General features: G+C 41.3%; 1 protein-coding gene across 4 annotated transcripts in view; it reads right to left on the bottom strand.

Annotated features, from left to right (window-relative positions):
• Positions 1–23,992, bottom strand: part of sbno2b (strawberry notch homolog 2b) — a 50,648-nt gene extending 26,656 nt beyond the window's left edge. For 2 of the 4 annotated variants that reach the window (XM_086047184.1, XM_086047185.1), the window contains exons 1-4: positions 23,829–23,992; positions 11,040–11,264; positions 10,867–10,955; positions 6,528–6,654 (exon numbers count right to left, since the gene is read on the bottom strand). In XM_086047184.1, the coding sequence (XP_085903310.1) occupies positions 6,528–6,654; positions 10,867–10,955; positions 11,040–11,147 (324 nt within the window). In that variant the 5' untranslated portion in view covers positions 11,148–11,264; positions 23,829–23,992. Of the gene's footprint in view, positions 1–528; positions 833–6,527; positions 6,655–9,898; positions 10,032–10,866; positions 10,956–11,039; positions 11,265–23,828 lie in introns of those variants that run through there. The other 2 variants (XM_086047187.1, XM_086047188.1) reach the window with 2 other exon arrangements.
• Positions 23,993–27,336: the final 3,344 nt, after the last annotated feature.

Below are 27,336 nucleotides of genomic sequence, written 5' to 3'. Positions count from 1 at the left end.
GAAACAGCAGGACTCTCGTGCCAATACATATTTTTCAGCTCGAGACCGAGACTTGAAAATGTGAAGCACATTGTGTATAAAATACGCTGTATAATTAAAGCCGCCTAGCCTTGCCGAACAATAAAGAACAAACAAAGACGACATGAGTCAAAAAGCTCTTTCCGCTAAGGAATGGTCTGCCTGCCTGATGCTCGATACAACATCCATCCATCCGTTTTCTATAAAGTTTATCCCGTTCAGGGTCTCAGGGAGCTGGGGCCTATCGCTGCTGACGTCTGGCGAAAGGTGGACTACACTCTGGACGGGTCACCGGGCGGGGAATAAACCCACCACGCAACTTGTAAGGACTTCATGCGTGTAAACCTACCATAAACCAAACTATACCATCACTGGCTTCAACCAATAAAACACATTACAGCGTTTTACTCAGGTAACCCGAAAAAAAAAACTTTCGGGGTCCCGGCGCACAATTTGGAAAACTCTGCCCAAGAGTAATTCAAGGCAAAACAAGTAAATAGTTACAAGTACCTTGGGAAGTGGCCGTCCCAGCTGTGAATACAATTTAGTCCAGAACTGCATGAGCGACATGGGTCCAAAATCTGCTTGAAGGGGAGGGGGATAGACACACACACACGCTCACAGCACGCTCCTGCTTCACCTTGGAGCCCCGAGTACAACAGCTTGATCCATGGGCTTCTAATCACCTTATAGCCAGTGGGACCCGCTCAGCCCTTTCACGGCTCCTCTCTGTTTGAACACAACACATCTGCCTACGCTGGAGGTGACGCTCTGGTCAACGAGCACCACCCAGGTCTAGAAAAAGGCCGCTAGGGTATTGGCGCCGAGTGATAAGTCATAGTGGTTGTGCACTAATAGTTCCTCAAAGAGGTGGCCTGAGAGAGAGTGAGTGAGCAGAGGGAGGGGAGGGGAGAGGGAGGGAGTGGAGGGGGAGGAGTTTTCAGGAAATGATGCTTTTGTTGGTAAGTGACTACAGTTACCGGCAGTCAGACCCATTTTACTGTACATGGTGTAACTCAACCGCATTTGTAGTGTAAACAGAATTGCGCTCTGAACCCGACCACTCCTTGCACGGCGCTGTGTACTGCTATATTTAATTGGCCTGCACCTTTTTTTTTTTTTAAACTATTATTACATTTAGGAAACTAGCGCGCTGCCCGGTTGCTGCTCTAAATTCAGACGCTTGCCCCTGTTCCCCGTTGCAGCTCACTATTGTGACCTCTACCCAGTGTAATGTCTAAAGAGAAATCCCTTGGGCTTCAAACCATAATCAAACCCAAGTCTGACAACCATAGAATCAAAAATTGAACCTTTTGACAGAAAAGTAACTGGCTGCTCAGTAAAACATCAGCAATGCAATTATTTAGACACAAAACGTATTTTACCATGCAGATGATATCATGAATACACCCATTGTAGACAAAACGGCAACATTTAACTCCGGCAATATTTTTCCAAGTTCTTTACACAGTTCTCTGTGTATTTCTTCTGACGGGAAAAACTGGTTTGTAATTCAACTCGTCCACTGCAAGCCATTTTCAAAGCAGAGGTCCCACTGTTGCCAGCTGTTTTGGAGCATTTTGAGTGATCTTTCGAGACCCACAGATTATTGTGTTCTGTAACAATATAAGCTCCAAACATACCAAAACAAAAGCTAGACTCTCTTCTTCCACTTTCACTTCTTTGCTAATCAGCATTAAAATATCATTTGCTTTCACCTAAAACACCAGTTTTTGACCCAAACCTTTTGTGGAAGGAAACACACTAAGCACAAGAGTGACTTTGTCACTAATATTCTTTCTTTGGTGACACCTCAAACTAAAAAACAAAAAACAAAAACGACTGAAAAAAGGCATTTGATGCCAAAATATGAATTCGTTTACAGACACACTACAAAACGCGGCAAGTATGTCCTTTTTTTTTCTTCTCATGGTTATTACCATTCACTCCAAGAACTGAGTCATCTTAATTCACAATGGCGACATTTACTACTACCTCCCACATACTGTTTATAGCACACATCTACTGTACATACTTCAAGTGGGAGGTACCTAAACTTGTCCGAGTTCCAATGTATTGTCATTTCTCTCTCTCATAATCGGCGTGACTAGGCAAGATTTGCCCCCGAATCTTTACCTTCTACTCAAAACTTGTGCTGTTCTCAAATCCAACGCGATGCAACGCTGGCATCGACAGGGCTCTTTTAGTCGTTAACAGTGGTTTACAAATCTGAATTTCACAAACAAGCTGGGCGAGACCCGACTACTCGCCCGCCTGTTGATTAATTGGAATCGGAGTAAGTGAATGAGGAAATAAAATAGTCGGGTTGCAGATGCAGAAGAACAACTGCTCTGTTCATTTTGCACCGGAGGCGAGAATACCATTTTGCAACACGTAGAACCCCCAAAAAATGACAACAATTTGCCAAATGCAGATGGAACACATGGCAAGTATAGATATCCTGATGGTCTTTGAGTCAAAACATTTCCGTCTGTATGTATATCGTGCACATTTTTGTTCATTTACTAGAATTCAAGGCTGTTGTGGCAAGAAAAAAACAAAACAAAACATGATAATCTGTTGACAAAATAATTCCAAAACAAGCAGATCAAACACCACACTAACGATTCAGGTTTGTAGAAGAAAAAAATCATCATTTGCTTCCACTGCTGGTGAGACAATTTGCACCCCCATCTTCCAGGAATTCATGACATCATATCAGGATAATATACTGTAATGTCCATCTTTGTGAGACTGAAATGGAGAAAAGACTCTCACAGACAGAGTGGCGCCTGTCCATGGTGTCATCATATAAGTGGGAATCCTCTGCCCAATGTGTGTGTGTGTGTGTGTGTGTGTGCGCGCCGGTAGTAAGCAAAGTGGCACCAGAGTGGCTTGACTCTACGAATCATGGGCACTCAAATGCAAACCTTTAGCTTAGCCGGCTAAAAGAAGGAACCAATTAGAACTTCTTTCGAACGTTATTCCTCCTCATCACTTCTAAACATTTCCTCAAAGCTGTCATCAAGTTCCTTATTGTCCCAAAACGAAAAAAAAAAAAAAGACTTCAGCGGACATGGAAAATTTAATTAATAAGGTTTGTTTAAGGTGTTCAGGAAATAAACACAGTTATTGAACAGGGGGCACTTGAAAATACAATGCATGCAAAAGGACCCTCAATAAAATCTCATGTGTGTGTGTCAGCCCTGCGCCTACTTCGTCATGACCCTGAACTGGAAAGGTAATGAATCAATGCTCTCAATGTACAACACAGCAATGCCCGCGTATAAAAATCCCGCCCCGAAACAAACCGAAACCCAACCCCCAAGCCATTTAGCCAACACCCCTCCCATTAAAGGGCGTGTCCAAAACCCAAAGGGTCAGGTGATAAAGCACAAACTGGAGCACCTGTGATGGCCATTGTGTTTGCGTGTCTCCCATAAGAGGAGGGAGAGTCTAAAGACAACAAGTCCAGGGGTGAAAAACAAACTGTTCTTCACTCACAATCCTACACACGCAGCAAAGAAAGACTCCTGTGTCTGCTCTCTGCCTGCAAAGGGTTTTGAGGGAAAAAAAAAAAAACAAAAAAAAAAACAACCAAGATAAACACAACTAAGATCTAGCACATGATCACTAGGTCACACATTTTAAAACACTTCCCACTTCCACATAACATGCTTATCTTGACACATCAAACATGAAATAGTAGTAAAACTTGTGTTTGTGTGTGCATCTATCCTCAGCTGTGAACTTAATGAGCGGAGAAAAATACATCAATGGGCCCCAAAGTTTGAAAATTTGGAGCTCAAAACTCAATTTTACCCTGAAATAAATCTTCAGCAAAGTGAGCCGCTAAAGGAAAGTGTAATGATAACCACAGACCAGGAACTGGACATAGAAAAGTACCTTTTGCGCATGTGTGAGTTGCAATACTCCTCCACACCATCGGCGGCGGTAGTCGCTATTCCTCAGGGTTAGAAAAACCCAACCGGGGGCAGACTATACAAACGTAAACAATGCATTCAACCCTCACTCTTGTAGTTGTAAGAAGATTAAGGCGGCAAAGGCGTGCTCACTGTTTATCCGCGATTGTCACTTCCTGTTTTCGCCCCGTGCGCTGATTTGCTGGCCAACAGCCAATCAGAGTGACCAAATGTCACGACGCCGATTCAACATGCTGAAACGCCCACCGACTTAACGACGGTGTTCGCTACATCAAACAGAAGGCGCAATCCGACGCCCCGACGCTTACCAACGTCCGATTGGTGTATCTAGGCCTTAAGATCTTTGAATGTCGGGGAGGAGCTAAGTTCGGCCTGTGTTAGAGAGGCAGTTATGGAGAGTGTTTGTCACATGTGCATGTTTCCGCTTTACTGAGTAGCAATTAAATAGCTAACTCATTGTGTTCTAATTATGGAGGCTCTGTATATACACTACAGCATTTTTTTTTCTTAAATGTCCTTTATTTCACAAATCCCACACTAGTCTGCGTGGAAAGTTTGGAGTAGGACACTAGCGTCTACAAATCCTCTTAATTCTTACATTACATGAATGCAAACGTGTGTCTTGTGCCATGATTGAGCAAGGGCTGTGCATTGATCAAAACTTGTCACGCGAGCTGCCGTCACTGTCCATAAATGAAACAGTGGCAGAAGCTGATGTTTATCAGTGGTTGTGAAATAAGACGTCTAACATGATCGAGTGCTCCGCTTTTGGCTAAATGTTTTTTTTAAATGTTTTTCCTTGAAGCGCCCATTCAATGTATTTAAGAAGTCCTCTAAGGGTCATAATAATATAATTATGAAATATGATGCAGCGTTTAAACAATTTATCATTACAGATCACTCTTACAGGCAATTCATTAAGTGTCACAAAAGTACAAAGGAACCTCGGTTTTCATATGCCCTACTTTTCGTGAGATTTGTTTTTCTGGCCTTTTTTGGAGGCTAGTCCCGGTTTTCGCACATCCGCTTGGTTTTCGTGCAGTTGAAAATGGTCTGTACCAAACTTGTCTGCCGGCGTCACCCGGCCTCTCCTTTCCTGGAATCGAGTACCCAGAGCATCTCCTCAGCATGCGCAAATTTTATTGAGCGTGAGTTCTTGTAAGGCTGCAGCACCTCCCATGACACTGAGCGTCACACTCGCGTGTCATCGGTAGCATTTTAAAAGATTTTTGTGCTTATTTATTCAACTGATTCTGGGGCGATAGGTGTCCAGTAACTTTCAACTTGGTTTGATAAAAGAAGACGAAAACCACGTTAGAATTCAAGAGAGAACTCTACGAAAATGGTGGGCTACCCCTTTAAACAATACAGCAGTAGACAGACAGTAGAATATTATTAAAATGTTATTTTTTTAAGTGCTTTGTTACAGCTCTAGCTGTTATGAAATGCGCTACATAAATAAAATTGTATTGTATTGTATTGTATTTTGGAAAATCATCCCTCTCTGGCCCCATCTTATGCTTTTAAATTTCAAACTTATCACGGCACAAGAAAACTAGCCAATCAGAGACTGCAGAGACAGAGGGCATGACCCAATAATCGGAATCATTTTCCCACATGCAGTCGCTCACGTGCAAGCGCTCTGCCGGCTACAGTAGCACCCAGCCCCATCATAATAGTTATCCTGGCTGGATTTTTGAACTTGGGTTAGCAACAAAGGAACAGGACAGCCCTCAAGACAAATCAAGTGTAAACATACGTAATAGTCATTTTCTATGCAGACGGCTACATCGCTTGACCTGGAAAACCACCGCAGGTCGTCATTCTCAGTTGATCACCTCTCTTCTACTTTCTATTGTACATTCATGCAAATATTACAACATCAAACCGGTCACACTTCGCGTTATGTTAACTTTACAACATGACTAAGCCATGCAGTGCAGTCGCCTTTGGTGACGCCAGGTTGTGCAACGTGCACGTTTGTGAGGGCGTCGCTTTTGGTCAGGGACGTGGGGATGGGGGTTTGACCTTTGAAGTGAGGCTGAATTAAAATCTTGCAGATTCAGCATCATATACCGGCTGGCGTCTTTATTTTGCCTTGCAACAATAGTGCGTACTTGTTAATCTTATTCAAATTGCAAGGTGCTAATTGTCAAGCTGCGAAACGGAAAAATTGCAACGGGATTATGGATTCATGTCATCCTCAGCCAGAATTCCGGGTTAGTAAAAAGACCCTAACCCCAAACCATTTATGACGTCTTGGTTTCAAAACGTTCTAACAATTCATTGACACAACTCTGATCTTGATTTCTGGTTGAGTTGAAGTGCAGAAGAATGTCAAATTACAGCGTCCCAGTGATGACATGTGTGGACATGCAGTGCGGTTGTCTAGACTACACAAGGCTTTAATCAGTGGGCTCTATGGCACATTAGGCGAGGTGAATGAATGCACACACATACGCACACAGGAGCAAGACGGGATGAAAGGCTGAGATCCCTCCCTCTGATAAGTGAGGGAGAAACTTTTTTTTTTTTTTTTTTTTTTACTCCTCGCCGTTCACCAACCTGGAAATCGCCATTTCTGGGGAGGTTGAGGCAGGAGAAATCCATGTCTGAGAACGCAGAGTACATGTCAAGGTGCACATCCGGTGTAGTGGCGGTGGTGGCGCTGCTGCTGTTCAAGTGGTATTGCCTGGAGAGAGACAGAGAGAGTGAGAGAAAGAGAGAGAGAGAGAGAGAAAAAGAGGTTATGCTTTTTTTAGTAAAAAAAAAAAAAAAAAAAAAAAAAAAAAAAAGGTTACTAATTACAATTTTTTTTTGGAAAATATTTTAAGACTTCAGATCTCAGCAGAGATTTTATATTTGCTTAAAATTTTCAATAACATTAAAATGTATAATATCTGAGCAGCTGCCTTAAAAAAAAAAAAATCACCGGTAAGCATAATTTTCACGAATGTCTCCACACGTTTTGTCATTGATGATTCTGATACTTGACGGATGTTTTAGGTTTTCTTCCGTGGTATGATTTCTGTATCAAGATACTTTTTTAAAATTTTTTTTGGGGGGGGATTAAAAAAAAAATATATATATATATATTTTCAACTGAAAAAAAATCAAATGATATACGGATTCTCTGCAAACAATTTCGTGTTCCCTTTCTGTTACGTATGCCATATAAAGGTATGATATGATGTCAGGCGACTTTGAAGAACTTTCGCTTATAGAAGTTTTATTACAAACGGATTAACTCATTGTTACACTAGCATGACTAGTATGTTTCTAAAAATTAGGGAATTAAATAATTCACATGACATTATTTCCACTGAAAATGAGTTCTGAAATAAGAATAACTTGCAAGTCAACTGACATCAACTCTGGAGGTTTCACTTTGATCATTCTCCTGTAAACCAGCCACCAACCCACGGTAATTCCACTTCATTGCGTGAGTGTGGCTCATTATATCGTTACGAGCCTCCGCGTTTTGAAAAAGGTGAATAGCGCACACACCCAAACACCAAAGGCAAACCTTTGTTCAGGTGGAACCGTTGTAGCGCGGAGCCACGTTGCTTGTCCACCAATCACATGCCAGAGCTCAGAGCTCTGCCAAAGCTATTTGCAGGATTTGTCTCGGTGTCCTCAAGCACGGGTCAGAGATCACGGGATGTTTTAACACACCCGAACAGTAGAAGATAAAAAAAATAAAATAAAAAAAAAAAATCTGTTAAATATTGAGCATGTCACTGGGTGGAAAAAGGTCGGGGCTGACCCCCCCCCAAAAATTGGGTTAAAAAGCAACATTTGCTGAGGACGGACGGACAAGCAACACACAAACGTCCTTGCATGCTTTTGCTTTCAAGCAATTGATGAAATAAAATGAAGGGAAACATTTTCTCAAATTGGAAATCCCCTTCCTGGCCCTTAAAGCCTTCACATGACACATGATATGATAAGTCATACTGACCCAAGTGCATGGCAAGTTAAGCAAAGCAGCTGATTTGACTTGCAGAACATCCGAGGTGTCCTCTGTCAGTGGCACGGAACACATCTTTTCACCAATCCGCGCAGTCAAGGTAGGGACTTGTCGTGCCAAAATGACATTGAGGGGCATTTATGTTTTCCGTGTGGCGTGCAGGCCCTTACAAACAGCACTTGGTCATTTGCGGCGCCCACCATGAGATAGGCTGTAAGGGACGATGGCAGGATGGGGCCCACATTTGGCACAGGTTGCTAAGCTTCCCAACAGGAAGTAACCTGTTGCTTTTTACCGCCGTTTGGGCATAAAGGAGTTAAGACCTGGTTTTGCTTCTAATCAGGAGGAGCATAACCAGGGCATGGCACCGCGTTGTTGCACTGCGGCAGCACATACAAACGGATTGGTTGGTCGATGACTCACTTGCTTAAGTGCAGTGTGAAAAGGACTTACGACTTGGATGTCACTTCATCCTCACATCTTAGCGCATGGTCCTAACAAAAACTTTACCACACACTAAAATGGTCAAACATGCTTAACTGGTTTGGTTGCTGGTAAACACGTTCGCGACGAGACTTGGTTGTTGTTGTTGTTATTGGATCCCCATTAGCTCTCGCGATATACAAGAGCTAATCCATACAAGTGAAAGGCAAAACAACACAAAATACGCAAGATTAAACTACCATACGATCTGCTGAACTGGTCTGCTGTAGTATTTCACCATGTCGAGATGGTGGAAAATGCAAGCTCAGAGCACTGTCAATTTTGATAATATTTCCCTTATGGTGTTTTTAGACAGTGGCCTGGTGCCTTCCCCCCTTGTTTGGAGGCCAAGTCGGCTGCAGCTCAGCAATATGGATTAGTCACCTAAAGAAATGAAAAGCCCCGGATTTACTTTTACTGAGGAGGAGGAGGTGATGACCAGCAAGAAAACGGCAATGGGTTCACCCCATTAAAAAGCCTCAGCAATATCATGGGAGTTCTTCTCCATGCGCTTCTAACACTAAGCGGAAAAAAAAAAAAAAAAAGGCAGTGGCTCAAAACTCCTAACTTTGATGCCCTTGTAAGTCAAGATACCACTGCATTTACTTTTATTGTGATTACAAACGGTATGCAAAAAGACTGTCAGGCGGCACAAGAAGACAAACTCCTTCATCACCATACTCATATTACTTTATATTTACGACTATTTTTCAGATAACTAGTTACCGTAAATAATGTTATTACTACATTGGCATAGGTTCGTGGTAGAGCCTACGCCGCATTTTGAGTTTCGAATTCGGGTCATAATGTTCGAAACATTCCCTGTACAGTTAAACTTTTGATGATGGAATGCAAATATTGACTTAAATGGTCAAATTGTAAAAATAGAAATATGCTCACGAGCAGATCGGATGAGACTGTGGTGGACCTTTGAGGTGCTACTGTACTAAGAACACACTTCAGTACTGCTAAATATTCATTTGCACGATAGCACGGACGGGCTACGCTTTACCGCACGTCTACAGGAACAATGTCGCCTGATATTAAGTAACTCTGAGGATTCGCTTCCTTCCAGCCAGCGCAATTATGAAATGTGAAACCTGCATGCTATCAACAGGTTGCAATTATCCATAGAGTCTGTCTGCGGGCAGTGTCAACAAGTTAGAAGAGTATCCGGCATACCTTGATTCACTTCCATCAAACAGGCTGTTACAAAACCGTGTTTTGTTAACAGATCTCTTTAAATCCGAGGATAAAAAGTTAGTGTGTGGAACCACTGAGGTAAAAAAGAAAAAAAAAGAAAAAAATGACTTCTCCGTTGTTCTGTGAGATCATCTACTGCATCATACGTTCTTTTAGTAAGCTATCAATTTATTTCTATACTTTGTTTTTCATGCTTTGTTTTAAAATGTACTTTTAACAACCTAGAGCGCATTGGGTTAAACTGAGAACGAAATGCACTATATAAATAAAGCTGCCTTGCCTTTCAGTGAGTGTATCGATTACTTTCAAGTCACCTGTCCTGACAAGACGCAATCCACCTGATCAGCAGTGTTGTGATGCGCACGGAGAGAGCGCAGCCCGCACAGGCCCTCTTGTGCTCACGTACACACATCCTTTGACTGTCACCTCTAATTCAGCTATGAGGTCATAAAGTCGAAAGACACTGTCAGATTAAAGACGGTCTCAAGCAAAACCTGGACACCTCCTCTGGCCTCCGGGAGTTGCTCGGCTTGACGGACACCAAGGAGCCAATAGATGATGATTTTTCAAATTTGACGATAACGTCTTTAATTTAGACTTATATCCACATATATATACATGGTGGTCTGTCAAAGAGTGAGGACAATTTTTGGGATACCCTGTGTATGTGGTGTACTAACAGCAAACTAAAACTGTGTTAAACGCAGTACTATATATATATATATATATATATATATATATATATATATATATATATATATATATATATATATATACACACACACGTACACAATCCATGTCTGAAATTAAATCATGTTTCGCTTTGTGGGGTTGCTGTCGCCATGGCAACAACAACATTCACAGAATGGTCAAGTGGCCAAATTCCCCTTTTCTCGATATTGTAACCTTTGTTCGGGAGTTGTTTTCATTGAAAACATATTTTAGCGTTGGCGGTTTTGGAAGAATTTTGGGGTGGTTTAAAAAAAAAAAAAAAAAAAAAAAATTCTAGTCCAACTGCATTTAAATGGGTGTCAATGAATTATATGTGAACTTTCATTATTGGCAGGCCGGCTCGATCTCTATCCGACACAAATACTGCATTACGGTATGTGAAAGCCTCGAATCACGCTCTTTTGTCATGACACTTATCTCAAAAATGGAAAACATTCAATAAAATCGATTAAGTGACAAAACTGCATCAATACAATTGGTTGTTAAAAAAAAAAAAAAAAAAAAAAAAAAACTTACTGGTTTCCAGATTGCATAGGGCAGTGCACGCTATATCCAGCCTGCTGAGAGAAGGACCTCCAGGAGCCAGAGGGGGCAAAGAGGGAACTCTACAAAAAAAAAAATAAATAAATAAAGAAGTTCATGTACAGAAACAACAGATGAAGAGGCGCATTGCAGGCGCTTTGGGGTACCTCCATGTTTGAGGAGGCGACAGAAAACAAGCTGGTGTCCAGCTGAGGGCCTTCTGGATGCAGGTAGTTCTCCCCGTCCATGGCCAGCGCTGAGGGGAGGGTGGGCATCAGACTGCAGTTGCAAACATGACCACGAGATGATTGCTGCTACGGCCCAAACTGCCAACCCTGCTGCTGGCTGTGTCCCAGATCGCACCTCTAGCACGGAAAACCGCTCTCCATGACCTGCAAAAAGACAAAACGGGAGTTCCCCCAGGGCTGAGCTACAGAATATTAAGTTCTGGGACAATATAAGCACCAGAGAAAAAAGGAGACTCTCTCAAGTTATTTGATTCTAGCCTTTTTCCTTTCTTTAGTAACAAGCAGTTGGACGTGAGTCTCTTTAATCAAAAACACGGTGTCTGACAAAAAAAAAAGAGAGAAAATACGCTTTTACGGGAAAATAAAGTAACATTTTAAGCAGAACAGTGACTTTGACATTATTTTTTTTTTGCATTTGTCACACTTCACACTATAAAACAAGACTTTCAATGGCAAAAATAATCTTTGCAAAAATGCACCGTGAGCAATGGTTGTTGACTCATGGCTCGAGTTGAATGTCAGTGACTTTTTTTTCTACATGCCATTGCTTATTCACTTTATGACCTACATCTTTTTCTCACAATTGTGACACATACGTCCAACTACCGAATGCGGCACATACTCTGTTTGGACCATAAATATGCATACTCAGTTCGAGTGTCAGGTACCTAAACTCATCCGACCTCTAAAGTGCTGGCATTTCTCTCCCTCATAAGCGACGTGGCAAGCCAAGATTCACCCCCTCCTTTTAGCCCCTTATCTTTATCTTCTACTCAAAACCTGTGCACATCGCGAAGCGATGGACTGGCGCCATCAACGGGGATCTGTTAGTCATTACAGTGGCTTACAAACCCGAATTCCAGGGCCTCTTTCACAACTCTATTTTTAAAAAACGCACTTGATGAATGCATACACGTCGGTAAGCCAGTAAGCGGTTGGATTCCAGTTGCCGCATATTAACGTCCATTGCAGTGAATGAGATCATAAAATGTAATCCTCAACGTGCACGTTCCAAGAAGGTTTCAAGAAGGTGCATGTTAGGTTCAGTGAAGACTCTAAATGGACAATACGTGTGAACGTGAGTGTGAATAGGCCGCTTGTCTATATGTGTCCAACGATTGGCTGGTGACCGATCCGGAGTAGATAAACGCGATATTCAAATCTCTGTTGTTTTTTTTTTTGCCATTTTCAGCTCAAAGATAGCCACTTAACAACTAAAAATTCACTTCAACTCAAAATGCGGTCATCCGGCATTTGACTAATTTTGGGCTAAAGCGTGTCTCAGGTCACAGCAGTCTTCTGGAGTACGTTAAGGGGAGCCTCTTAAAACAGCCCGAAGCATAACAGACTCCTTTTGATCCTCCCCTGCAACAACGTCCCACAAATCTCAACCTGTTTGACAGCTGAATCAATCCAATCTCGCCGTACTCTGCAATGTAAATCGTTTTGCGACACTCCCTCGCCAGCGCCCGAATCGAGTGTGTAAACGCCCACCCTCCCCCCCGGTCTTGCTACCTTACTTCGCTCTTGCGACCGTGTGCCCCCGCTTTGCCGGCAGATACGCCAGGGTGTTCACTGGGGACAAAGCGAGGGTAATAAACCCTAATAGAGTTCACGAGGGTCGAAATAAGAGGGCCTTTGTCTGTCTTGGTGTGTGTGTGTGTGTGTGTGCATGAGAGAGACCCAATATGTTTCACTGTGCACACTGGAGGCCATTTTGCTTTCAGGCTAATGTTGCTTTGCATAGGCCAAAAAGGGAAACAAGGTAACATACCTGAGCAAGATTCATTTTTCTATCATGTCATTCATAACAGAATTTAAATTTTTTTTTTTATATACACCCTCATGTATTCCATTCTGCAATATACAATTCATCCATTTTCAGACATTGACACACTTTTCGGCGTTCCAGCTCTGTACAACACCACAATGGAGTATGAGTTGAGTTTTTAGAATTACGTTGTGTTGCCTTTTATGTGTACGTTCACTGCACATTTGGATAAAAATCGCAGAATTTAAATTGAAACCTGTTCAGAAAGCTTAGGTATCTTAAAATGTTTGTTTTTTTAGGGTTTTATATACATTTTATATTTGTTTTGTATGTTTAACATGAGGAAAATTGTGTGTACAAATTAGTGTAAAAAAACTGTAAAAAAGGAATCACGATAAAATCGTGATTTTCTTTTTAAAAATTGCGATATGATATTGTTGCCATATCCCCCACCACTAGTTCTTATCTTAATTTAGAACGTTACACCTCTAACAGAGACCCATCTTTTCTTCATTTAAATCCTCGTCCTGTTTTTTGGAGAACATCAGTTCTCCACAGATCATAACAAATCTTTCTGCTTTCAAACTGCTTCTGAATACCGTGATGTAATGTAACCGTGAATAATTACGTACGTTATACATTATTTCCGCAGTTTAGAATTTGACAAAGTCATTGAATTTCAGAGTATTCAAAATATACTTGAACGTGCGATGAATACATTTTAGATATTTTCAATGCGATGGGTGAATCTACATCTGAATGTTTTGAACTCCTATTTTGATGCCAGTGTTGTACGCCCTAAATTAGACCTGTGTGATTTTATTTCAACTTCTTGTAATGGTCATTAAAAAAAAAGTCTTTGCACCCCTGTTCAAATGCCAGATTTTAGTGGTCATGAGTCCAAGTTAAATAATCTCAATTTTTTTTCCTCTATCATTAGTGTGACCTATAACCTTTACAAGGCAATTTCATTTTGAAAGTGACTTAAAAAAATCTTTGAAATAATGTGATTACACAAATCCTTTTATAAGAGGGACGTAGCCGTGTTACGAATTAACCAATCACATTCGCACTCATGTTCAATGGGAGTCAGCACACACCTGTGAGCGTTTAAAGTGCCTCCGATTAATCCCAAATACATTTCAGATGCTCTAGTGGGCATTTCCTGACTCTTTCTTTTTCTAGAGGAAGCCTGAAGGTTATTGTGCTAATGTAACGGATGGCATCTTGCGATAGGGACCAGGGTGGCCCGCAAATAGAAAAAAATCTGCGTATAATTGATGCTCATTGAAACGCACAGGGTGGTGGTGGAGGTGGGGTTAATCAAAACCCCCCAAATTCAACCGCAGATAAACATTAAACATTTTCCACAAATAACGGGGGAAATAACCTCACCCCCATTTTTTTTTTTTTTTTGGAAATATTGAAAATAAATCTGCGAATATGTGAATGTCTTTATTCTTAAACTCAAACAAATCCAAGTGTCAGCTGCTGTGACGGTGCAATTTTAGGATTGGAGCTACAGTGAGTTTGCTCACCTCCTTTGAAAAATGAATGGTGGCCAATTACACCGCTTTCATTCTGCCTTTGTGCAAACAGCACTGGCATTGCCAGTCAACGCTGTGCTTTTTCCGCCTTGCTGGCTGGAAAAATGTGCAAAAGAGTTCCCAGTTCCTCTCGGGACTGCGTATAAGGCATCGAAACGCTGGGTCTTCTGTTTCAGCTTGAGTTGCCGCCATCTCAGTGTAAGCCAAGCTAGCAACGTGGTGGTAAAATCCATGCCGTGGCTCTCTTTCCATACGCTCACCTGACTCCCGTGCGGATATTCAATATTGATCACTTGAATGAAACATTCTTGTCCCATAAACCCCCGGCGGCTCCTGACCTCCGCACGCGCGCATGCACGCACGCACAGAGGAAGAGGGAGGTGGTTAGGAGCGTTATCAGGAGGAGGATGGGCGCCGGAGCTCGGGCGGATAGACCAACAGAAAACGAAACATTAATAACTTACAACGCGGCCACCGAGGCACGGAAGACACAAGGGGCTCATTCACCAAAAACTAGCAAGCCAAGCTCATTATTAATTTTGGAACCTGCATGGTTATTTTTAAACGGCACAACGGAAACCAGTTACACGTGTTATCTTTTCAATCTGTTTATTACCACAGATCTGTATAACCCCCTCCTGAGTCCCCCCCCCCATCACTCTCTTTCTCTCTCTCTCTCTCTGGGTGGCCTGAATCGAAGCTGCGTCCAGGGAGATGAGGCTAATAGCGCCACTGTAAAATCGTTCTACACTGTGATACAAAAGCGTACAGGTTGCCGAGATGAACCGCAACCACGTTTGAGAGCATTTGCTGCATTGGGTCTGTGCGTGTTAGGTAGACAGAAGTGGCCGATGCCACTTCCAAAACAAAACCTGACACACACAGTTGGCTTTATAGCATCCGACGTGTGTTTGGTGAGCAAAAGTGGCTGTGCGCCGGTGGTCCGAGTGAGCGCCAAAGGCTGCCAGTGCACATGGAGATCACCCAGGGAAGTGTGACTTCCTTAAGCTGCTAAATCACGCTTAGCACTCACGAGGAACCAGTGTGTGTGTGTGTGTGTGTGTGTGTGTGTGTGTGTGTGTGTGTGTGTGATTAATCAGTCTATCATTACTGCACATGAACTGATAGCGCAGCTAACATGAGAGCCTCAAGAAATGATCCCCTAAGGTGCATGTCATTTCCTGAGAAATTAAGAACCAGAATTCTTCAATGTTCAAAGCCGCAAATAATTCCCCAAATGCGACTGCTTCCCCCCCCCCCCCCCCCGGTCTTAACTTCACACACGTTGAGTTGAGTCACATGAAAATTGAAACTCTGGTTTCTTGTGTACTCCAGACAGACAAGAGAAAGCGACGATGACAAAATGACCCCCTTTCGTAGGGGTAAAAATAAAAGTGCAGGCTGTCTTCCTGCCGTGCCTGTAAAAAGGCACCACTGAAGAGTCACAATGTCCCAAAAGACAAGAGTGGAACCTCAAAACGTTTGTCACAAACAAAAATTGCCACACAAGTCTAAGTCAAAGTAATACGTTGCTTTGCTGACTTTAACACTGTTGCAGAAAAATAAAACGTATTCAACCACTAATTAGATGGGAGCTAACCATTTCGTGGCTAGCGAGCAAGCGGTCTACATCTTCACTCTTACTTGACAAAAAAAAAAAACGAAACAAAAAACACAGGGACTCAAACGCAATACACAACAAAAACTTGTTGACGCCGGCTGAGGGTCTTATCTATTCTAAAGTAACGGGAACAAAAACAGTAAGTAGAAAGCTACTTCGCAGCACTTCTGCTCAGCCATCCACATGACGATCGACAACCATCTCCAACTATCATGAAACACTCGCTAACGCTGGGCAAAATGACTTCCACTTTTAATGAGTCCACTTAACTTTCGGTGGTGTCGCAAAAAGAGTTCGCTATTTGTTTACCGTTAAGGCAGCAAGTCCCGAATCAACTCGAACAGGTTACTAATTGTACTTTTGGCGAAAAGCAATGTCATAGTCCAAACACATGAAAACACATTTTATCTACATCGGAACATATCGGCGTGTACACCGATGCGCTAACACAGCCACGTCAACCTACGGAAAGATTTTCCTTTTTAGTTCAAAACAACTTTCTTTCACCTCCAGTATCCCTTGCCGTAGACTGGCAAACGGCAGAACCCAGGGTGTTCTTTTGGATCAATTTTAACTGCATCCGCTTTCAGCGTACTAGCTGCTAGATAGCGCTACGGTAACCTGGGTATTTTCGTATCCGTGTTTCGTCACTGCTTCGTCAACATAAACATTTTTTATTTTTTTCAAGAATATGTTCTATGCAAGCCCACTAGTTGAAACGGGGCATTCTGATAAATATTGCGTTTGTGGAATAAGTGTTCAGACGGCTCAGATTCAGAAAACAGGTCAGTCGTGATTGGTCGTTGTGAGCAGTTGTGATGTCATTTTCAGTCGACAGAAGACAAAATGGCCGCCCCCGGAGATGGCTAAAAACGAGTGCATTTTCCTTGCTTAACTTATATTCCACATAGGCTAAATTAATCGGAATTCCGTGTTTCAACTAGTGGGCCTGCTGGGAACCTATTCTTGAAAAAAAATATGTTCGGGTTGACTTCCGCTTTAAGAACGGAACTCCATCATAAATGGAGGACCCCCTCCGAGTCTTTGTTGGCTTTTGTCACTTTTCTGCATCTTTCCTCACTGCCAAAAACGATTTACCGCTAAACACACCGTCCCATTCATCACTAATATGCATGTCCGTCAGCATCGGCGGTAATCAGGTTAGAATTTATCAGGGACCCAGCTGTCTTCCTGCGCGGCAGCAAAAGGGCCGTTAGCTTGGTTATACTGGGCCCGCACCCGTTGGATTCATTAGCCGCTGTGATGAAATATTCATAAAAGGAGCGAGTGACTTCACAGGAAAACACTGGGCTCCGTCGTGCAAAAACAGTCTACATTATTAATCGACACAAAAGCCATCTATTTGCCTCGGAGCAAACACGCACTCGCGTGCAATTAGGCGGAACGCCATCGGCCGGAGAGCAGGTACGATCAAAAACTCATCTGTTCGGGATTTAATAGTTATACGACGGTATTGGCCACCGATGAGCATCCCGCACCGTGTACAATGAATAATTGATCGCGGCCATCTCTCAAGCCGCTACAACTTATCCCCATTAGATTGTCGTCAATTACAGCAAGTGGCTCTTCTGCCAGTGGTGATGAATACCACGGCGCCCGCAAACACACGGGAAGGAGTGAGCTACTGCAGTGATTCAGACCAATAAGAGGGCTCTTAATTCACCTCCCGTGGTAAATAAAACTGAGGGGCAGGTGAACCAAGATGGCTGTAGAGCGCCGGGTCAATAGAGACAGAGGGTGAACGAGATAAGCGAATAATGGTTTGTCGTGGATCAATGGCATGTTCTTTACTTCCACAGCTACCGCCCCACGACATATAGATCAAAGACTTGCCGGATCAAAAAGGAGAGACATCCAATTAGCGGACACTTTGCTCCGTTTTCGTTCCGCCCAGAAGGTAAACACAGGCCGGCCTCGCTACGTTTATCAGTCTTATTACGAGTTGAACAATAACATGACGGTTTGCTTTATGGACAGTGCAAAATGACCTCTGCAGTGCATTAGCCTGTTTGGGAATCAAATGATTTGAGTTAATCAGTTAACCATTTCGCTCCTAATTTATACCCACAGAACAGGAAATGGTCAGGAGAAGAGAAAAGACATATGCGCAGATCTCCGTCCAGGCTGATCTGAAAAAATGTGGCTTAAAACTATTTCTAGAATAAAGCAAAAGGTGCTCGGCCAAGTCAGCTGCGCTTTCTTTTCTGAATAGTCTCCGAGGCACAGAGCGGAATCACCCTCTGCGCATTTAATACTTTAAAACTTACTTAATACATTGCCTATAAAGTTAATAGAAGGCTTTATAGCCACAGATGATGTCTAGTTTCATTAATGCCTCCGGGAAATTGGAGAAACTGGACTGGATTGTGTCCAACCTCAGAGGTTCCAACGTGTGCTGCAAAAGGCACACGCATGAAGCCAGTTATCTTTGGTGGGGTGTAGTGTAAAGAGCGTTAAAATGTCGGCATGCCGGGTGTTAACGTGTGTCAAAAGCGAGCGCGGTTACAGGTATGCAGAGATTGTCTGCCCTACATTTATCCACTTGAGTGACTGCAACTACAGTCGTATTGACATGACCACATAGCGCGTTTGGAATGCATATTACGGAAAATTGGCTTGCCTGGAACAAATGAAATTACAAATGCAGTGCTCTTCCCTTAGCATCAGACTCAAGACTGGAATTTCATGATTCTATTTTACATGTTTTTGGAATCCAAATGACAGTATGATCACAAGTTGCCACTGGAGATATTTGTCAAGAGGAGTGTCTCATCAGACACTTCCCATTTTCATTTCACATCTCCCACCCTCTGCCATTCATCTCTGTGGAGCCTGCTGAGCTATTACTAGCCTTTTTTTATCCCGCCCGTTCGCTCTTGTTGATCCAGGCGTGCAGTGCTGGTTGCCTCTCATCCCGTGTGACACCTTCACAGCGTTTGCCGTTGATTGAAGGCTGCGTGGCTCCCCACGCCCTCTAGTCACGCCTCTCGGTTGTGTTGGTTTTTTTTTTGTGTGTTTCTTCTCAACACTACTAGCATAGCAAGAGAGTTGATCCCCTGCGATGGAATTCATGTCTAGGTCAGCAGTTCTCAAACTATTTTCACCGAGAACCCCCTCAAAAATACTTAGTTCTCCAAGTGGCACCATACTGAACAACATTAAAATACAGGAGCGTAGTGTTTTTCAAAAGCAAGACAGTGGTTTTATTCCTAAAATGTAGACATATTATTGTCAGCCAACCGTTCAATAGGCACAGTTTGATTATTAAGTCTGCTCTTAAATATTGGTCAAATTAAAAACTAGGGATGTCACAATATCGGCAAAATCGTGATATTAAAATTGCCACGATATATCGTCGTCGTCATGTCACGATATTAATAGCAGCAAATCTGTTTAATAGCCCAAGTTTTTTTCTATTTGTGCAGTTCCAGCACCCTCTGGTGGTTAGTATAATTTTAATAATTTTTTGGGGGTTTAATTTTATGCCACCTATGTTTAAGACCCACGCTAAACGCCGATATGAGCGCATGATTGGCCAAGCCTATTTCTTTGTGAATGCTGTTATTATGTGCAAAAACAGAATATTGTGGGGTTTTTTTCACAATATCGTGAGCTTTTGTACAGTATCGTGAGTTTTTATGCATCGCCAACCTCCCCACAATATTGTGATATTATCGTATCGTGACATTTGGATATCATGACACCCCTATTAAAAACTATTTACATATTGATTCAATTAAAGGTTATTGCTAACTGACAATTAAATGCAAATTGTACCTGTGCACAAATGTATTCTTACTGTACTTAGTACAACTGAACTGTACTTACAAAAATCATTATCCCGATAGCATATTTGGCCAAGTTATGCTTAACTTACTGTCAAAATATCAACCAAAAAATAATACCACTGTGCATGTTCGGTGCTCCAGACTGCCACTAAATGGTGGCATTTTGTCCCTAAAATTTGAGACGGTGCAAGGAAATTTGCTGATTTGGTCAAATATATTATTCATGAATATATTTTGCTGCTGACAATCCTCCTCTCCTCACGTTAGCCCATTTATCAGTAATACATTGAAAATTAATGTGTCGATTTAATGTCAGTGTCACTGTCACTCTGACTAAAGAGTCAAAGCTGCTCAGTACAATATGAGCAGTAAAATTATCTTTTAAAATGGGCAAAAGATTCTCTTAGTGCCGTGTTCCATCGTGGTGGCAGGTATTCACATTCAAAATCATACTGAGATCTGCTGACTGGATGGCGGCCATGTCATGCTGCTTCTTTGGTCATCTCCTTGCTGCACTCATTTATTTACAAAAATAAACATCAACATGGGATGTCAATTTGTGCCGAGTCGCATCCCGTCGTCTAAACTTGACACAGTCCAAACGGACAGGACTAATCCAAGAATTATCTCATTATTCTGTTTTGTGTCATGAGAATAACACACAGCAGGAGTGGGGGATGGGGTGAAAATTCTCCAGGGTAAGACATCATCATAAGTGGCCTCGACAGATGTCTGTCTGTGCTACTTAGGCATGCTAAATTCTCATCATTCTCAACAATGCACACATGTACACTCAGGTAGGTTCACATGCACATTCTAATAAGCGCACATCTGAGATCTGTAAAAAAAAAAAAAAAAAAAAAAAGTAAATAAAAGCAGTCTGTAACATACACTTCTACAGACGACTGCAAATAATTCGGTCCTTTCCCTCCCCCTTATATACACAAAATGTTGATAACCGAGGCACAGGAACACACTGTTCACTCATCCACCAACGTAGATGCAATATTAATCTCGAATTTCCTTCGTGGATGACTCATTGCTGTCTTTTCACACAAGTATCTTGACACTTTTGTTCCCAGGAAAGCCTGGTTGATACATGGTGAACGCTCGTGTCACAGCAGAGAGTCGGGACGTTCTAAAAGGCCATCATAAAGACCACTTTGTTTCCCCCAAAACATTGCCACTTCATTGTCCAGCAACAACCACCTTTCCTTTCACATTTTTCTAACCCTCCAAAAATCCATGATCTGTTCGCTTGCTTGTGAGTTTCCAGGAAAGCAGGGATGCTTCTCCAACCGCCGTTTTACACCGGTCCACGTTTGTTTCGCCCTCCGTCTAATCAACCCAGATTCATCGCTGCTAACAATTGGCATAGCGAGGAGAGTGAAGGCTGAATCGCAGAAGACAAAAAGGGGCGGCAGGGGCCAAACCTGAACTATGGATCTTTGCTCTTGGACATCATCCCAACTACGGAGTGTTTTGCAAAAAAAAAGGGAGATCCAAAACAAACAGACGTGTTTCCTGTGGATTTTCTTTGTGCGCTGAACATCATTTGAAGATAAAAATTTGGCTTCATGCAATCAAGGGTTTTTGGGTTCGATCAGCAAGTTTGAAAAAGCCGATAATAAATCACAAATTTGCTCAGATGATGGGGAAAGATATCTATTTAAACGACTTGTATATTTACAACATTTTATTTGCCTTTTTTTAAAAACACATATATGGGGGGAAAAAAACGGGCTCAACATGGACAATACCAAGAAACCTAATGAAGATGAAGAATCAACTAACATTAGCAGCCAGAGGATAAACGACTTCATATTTTTTGTAGTCGTCACAAAGTTCATAACATTGGAGTCAACAGCGATTAATCGATTAGTCCATTCATCACTTTTTTCAGTAGTCAACTCGCTGTGTTTTTAGTATTCGAGTATCCTACTTACAATTCTATCAAATAATGGAGTAGTTAAGGGTGAGGCTCATTGAAACTTCAGTTTTTAAAGACAGTTTAGTACTGTCTATTACACAGCTTTTTCCACACTTTCCTCATTCATAACTTTTTTTTAAACACATTTGTATGACCATTAAGAATGTTGAAAGGCTACTTAAACCATCGCTTGTGCAGTTAATAAAGATTCCATGATGGTAGCAGTTTGACCCTGGAATGTAGTATTTCTATTTCCAATATTCCCCATGGGAAATTTGTTATGTTGCAATATCAATGTGGAGGCCCCAAGAGCTCCTGTTCAAAAACTACAGATCATTTCCGTCTGTCATGGCATCATTTTTCATCATCCAGCTGAGGGACGAAAGGTATAAACATAAGCACTTTGCAAGCATGCAACTTTATTAAATATTTAAAAGTACATGACGATCCCATTTCCTTCACACGACTCCACGTCAGTGGACAGGCAAAAAACAAAACAAAAAAAAACCCCCCAAGGAACTATTGGTGAAATGTGGTTTTAGCCAGGAAGAGAAAAAGACAGATGTGGTTACAAAAGCAGTGTGACAGCAAGTGACACAAAGGCCATTGACCAAGTCATCAGGGTTAACGGCACTTGACAAAAACTCAAAAGTATTGGCATGTAACTTTTCAATATACTGTGCACAAGAAAGTGGATAAACGACAACGACTCCCAGTAACCTCTGCCAAGACTTTTATGAATCTGGACTCGATTGGAAAAAAAGAAGTACGACAGAGCTTTCGACTCTATGATGCGTTACCCCCAAAATTCTTTTGTGCTCTAGGAGCAACAGGATCTAGGAATACAGTAAACTCTTGGCAATCTGCGATTCACCTGCTCGTTGCGTTTTTTTCCTACATCAAATATTCATTTCTTTTTAAGGGTAATGTAAAATTAGTTTGTTTATGACATTATTTGGGGATCATAGTTTGAGGTCTATTCAGTGTTTAACCTATTAAGACGTTTAAAATACGGGGTCGTCGTCCACTACTCGCGAACTTGCGTTATTCGCGTCCGGGCTGGGTTATGAACACCAGCGAAAAGCAAGAGGTTCACTGTACTGTACAGCCATTTAAGTCATTTCATGACAACAACTATGTTTGAGAACAACTCGAAAAGCATCATATATATATATATATAAGGACGCCGATGGAAAACGTTTCTGAATGTACTACGAGTCCCTCGAAGCCAGTTTCACGCTAACGTTGTGGTAGAGAAACGAAAATGAAGACATCTGTGAGAAGTGAGCCACATCTGTTTCCACACAGCACAAAGGAAGGCAGCTCGAGCAGTACATTACACTGTCACTCTCTCACCGCAGCTAGCTTGCCGTATGACAAAACAAGCCACTGAAATATACGTCAATACTCATGACTAGGCGTCACGTCGAGTGTGTTTGTTTTGAATTTTCAGACTACGGTCGGCAAAATATCGAATAGTGTCTTTTGAATGTGAATACGACAATCCGTAGCCGTGATAATTACTAGCTTATGTTAGCATAGCTTGTAGCCGAATTGGGTACGTTAGTTTTGTGTACGGAGGGGATTAACGCAGAAAAATAAGGATACTGTTCTTAATAACGTACATAATTTTGTTCCTTGTATATTTTCTCCCGTTGTCGTATTAGCTGGTGGAGAAATGCGTCTCCAAAAATTGCATTTATTTCGCAAATCAGCGTTATGTGCGGATGTTACGACGTAGTAAGCGGAGCTAGCGTATTACACAGCGACCGCTCCATGTCAGCTCACTAGTAACGCGAAGAGAGTGAATACAACACGATAAGATAAGACTATGTGTTTTTATATTTGATACATCCGCGTCTTTACAAGACAACGTATACGCCGAAAAGCAGGCCAACCATAAACAAGCCGGCGTAACTCGATGTTAATAACATGCGCACCTCGGAGAGGCTGCCTAGGACGCATCTTGATACCAGGCAGCTGCCGATGTGTCGCCTGCGCTTTCAGGCATATTCTCGCTTACGACTCACCCTTACGTCGCCTTTGCTTCGTCCCAGTCCGAACTCCGACCAAGCGGGCAGATGTCGAGCCGCGACCGACGTCAAATCGACGAAAATTGGGAATTTTATCCAACTTATTCGCCGCTACTTGTGTTCTCTACTTCCTGATTGAGTGGGTGCCATTTTGAAACAGCGAAAAAATATTTCCGTCGGTGACGTCACGAGCTGCCAAAACTGGGAACAGCCCGGGGGAAAAAGTCAAATAAAGTACAAATAATCCAAGTTTAAACAAACAAACAAAAAAACCTTGTTAATAATAATAATAATAATAATATATATATATATATATATATATATATATATATATATATATATATATATATATATATATATATATATATATATATGACGAAATTTAAAACATGACCACAAATAAGAAACCAAATGGAGAAAAGGTTTAAAATAAAAAAGGATAAGAGAACACCTTGGGGTTGGGCAATCAATTAAAATGTTTTTATTTATATCCTTGAATGCAGCAAAGTTACAAAATAGTGTGAGAGGTAATTATAAAACTAAAAGAAAAAAAGGTGTGCTAGTAGTTTGGCTTTATTTTAACGTCATCAGACAAGTGGTTAATTTCTCTTCTACTTGCATTATATCCGATTATCCATCCATCCATTTCTTTACAGCTTGTCCTCTTTTATGATGGAACCTCAGAACTGTGAAGCAGGGATGCTAACTAGTAATACACCAAAATACATTGTATATCCGTCCATCGATTTTCTGTTCTGCACATCCTCACAGTTGTTATTAAATCTTTCATGATTATGTCAGTTTGACCTGGCAAAATATTATTTTTACCTAAATTACTTCTTATGAGGTATTTGGAAACAGAACAACTTCAGAGTGGCCAGTGGTGGTCTTCGCGTTAATTCATGTAGTTAACCACAGAGTACAAGCCATAATTGTACTTATGGGTGATCGGTTCAATTGATCAGTTACGGTTAGTTTATTTGTCAGGATGATTTTCAAAAATAATAAACACATTTTTTTAGCAGCTTCCAAAGTGCAAAGTGACATGCACTGCTTACACTAACAACATGACTGCAGAGCGGAGCTAGTTTGCAAAAATATCGTCGACATTGCAAAATTAGCATAATTTTTTTGTTGAAGACAGTCACAAAGTCAACTGCACTAAATATTGCCAAATACACGGTGCCAATTTCTACAATGCAAAACCAGTGATTTATACTTATGTTGGAAATCTTTGACCCGAGGTATGTGCATCCAAGCCGGAAATATTTTGTCAAGCTTGCCTTTTTCACCAGTACAACTCTACATGAGAAAAGTTACAGAAAGGGACCAGCTACGCAGTCGGACGACTCATTTTCTATTAATTATGGATACATTATTCGACAAAAAGGATTTTTATCCACAATATCTGTATTTTGTTTAATTTCTATTATTTCTGTGGAAGTCAATGAAAAATAATTCATAGAAAAAAGATGGCGGCATTAAAATAAATAATTTAGATAATCAAACCGCATCTCAGAAAGGGGTAAAAAAATAAATAAATAATTTTGAATATAGTGATTGTCATTCACTTTTTTTTTTTAAGGGGAAACCGGAAAGTCTGATATTTTTGTGGAAAAAAAAAGCAGTTATTTTAAGGCCATATTGCCAGGCCCCAATTGATATGAAGACCAAATCACCAAAATGTGAATAAACATCCTATTCACAATGACCGACTACAGTATATCAAATAAAGATGCGCCTCAGCATATCCCGATTTGGCATCCATTGGTCCGTCCCACATTATTGAACAGTGCTGGAAGAGCTCCAGTTGTTTCCAGCAAACAAACACACACACACACGTGCGCGCACACACACGTGCACGCACACACACACGCATGCCACAGCTTTCCTGGTAGCCCCCCCTTTTCTCAGAGAAAAGAGGTTGGTGGGAAGCACACCCACAAACAAATTATGAGTGTTTGTGTTTAAAAAAAAAAAAAAAAAAAAGGACTAATGTTCTTCTTCGTCATTGATGCTGCTGATTAAAAATGACATAACCACTCTGACTCTGAGGCTTTTAAACACAGGTAGTCAATTATTCCCTACTTAAAACATAATTAATTTGACAAGGTTGTAATAATGCATTTTTTTTTCCCTGATGGCTTAAGCAAATTTTTGCAACTATTGACTATTTTTGCAGAACTCGTTCAACAAAGTGGCAAAACATCGCACTTTTCTTGCAAAAGCAAAAAGGTCTTACATAACTCTTCAAACCTTCGTAAAAATTGTACTATATTAGCTAGCACACAATGCGCCAACGAGACACTGATGGGGAAAAAAGAAAAACACATCTGGCTTTTGCGCCATGTTGGTTTGAGGTCAGACTTTTGTCATAGTTCTGTAAAAACACAGGGATCCAAATTGCTGGTCCTTACTGTATATACTATAAACATTAAAAAAAAAAAAAAAACACACAAACAAAAACAAAGTAAAAAAGCAAACAAACATCAATTTTAGAGAGAGAGAGAGAGTAAAGCAGTGAATTGTACAAAGCTTGTAGCTTTGCAAACACTATCAGTGATTTTGTGAGAAAATAGTTTTGGAAATTGTGCAACAAGAATCACTGTTAGAGTTTAAGCATACAGAAAAACAAACGTTTTAAGTGCTGGTGGAATTAAAAAAAAAAAGACCATATGAAATCTCATTCAACGAATTCACTGTTTTCTATGACGTTTGCTGCCATCTAGTGTTCTATTTGAGTACTGCTACGCGCCCCTTTCACTTCCTTCTCCCCTTTAATGAGATTTAACTGAAACTTTTCCTTGACAATGTCATATACATGTCATTAGTTATGTGCTGCAAACGTTAGCATCGGCTCAGTCAAATTGATTTCTGTATGCAAATGATATAGTTGCTACCGTAGTGGCTGCGGGTTATCATGTCTTGTAGAGCCACGAGCCATTTATCAAAAGTCCTTTGATCGCTCCATTTTCATAATGATGTTCAACATTTTGCTTGTGTCCCTGATATTGCTGTCCACCCTGTCAGAAAGGGGTACTGCCCCTTTAAGAAACCTTCTCGTTTTCAGGGCGACCACAAACATTTTGTCCTTGAATGACGACTGAAACAGTGTGACTAGCTACAGAGCAGATTTACATTAGTTTCACACTTTTCTTCATATCGTGTGCGTCGTCGGATGTTGTCAAAGTTGCACTCGGTCTCAGTGAAATATCGATTGACAATAAAAACCTTTGAGAAATTCTAAATATGGTAAACAGCACAGTCAGCTTGCTAAGACAATCATGCCGCTAGGTGAAAAGTCCACCAGGTGCTCATCAAATGCTAATATGAGCCAGAAATGTCCACGCTGTCAGCAAGACAAATAAACATTCAAGCAACTGATATATCAACACAAACGAGGCAGCAACACATTCAGACATTCAACAGCACTCAGTCTTTATCCTCTGCGATGAGACATCTTACCGCGTCGTCGTCCATGTATAGGATATATATCAGGCCGTAT

Source organism: Filicampus tigris, chromosome 12 (assembly GCF_054856515.1).
Source record: "Filicampus tigris isolate MCC_2025a chromosome 12, RoL_Ftig_1.0, whole genome shotgun sequence".
NCBI classification, from domain to species: domain Eukaryota; kingdom Metazoa; phylum Chordata; class Actinopteri; order Syngnathiformes; family Syngnathidae; genus Filicampus; species Filicampus tigris.
This window is presented reverse-complemented; position numbering and strand designations above follow the sequence as displayed.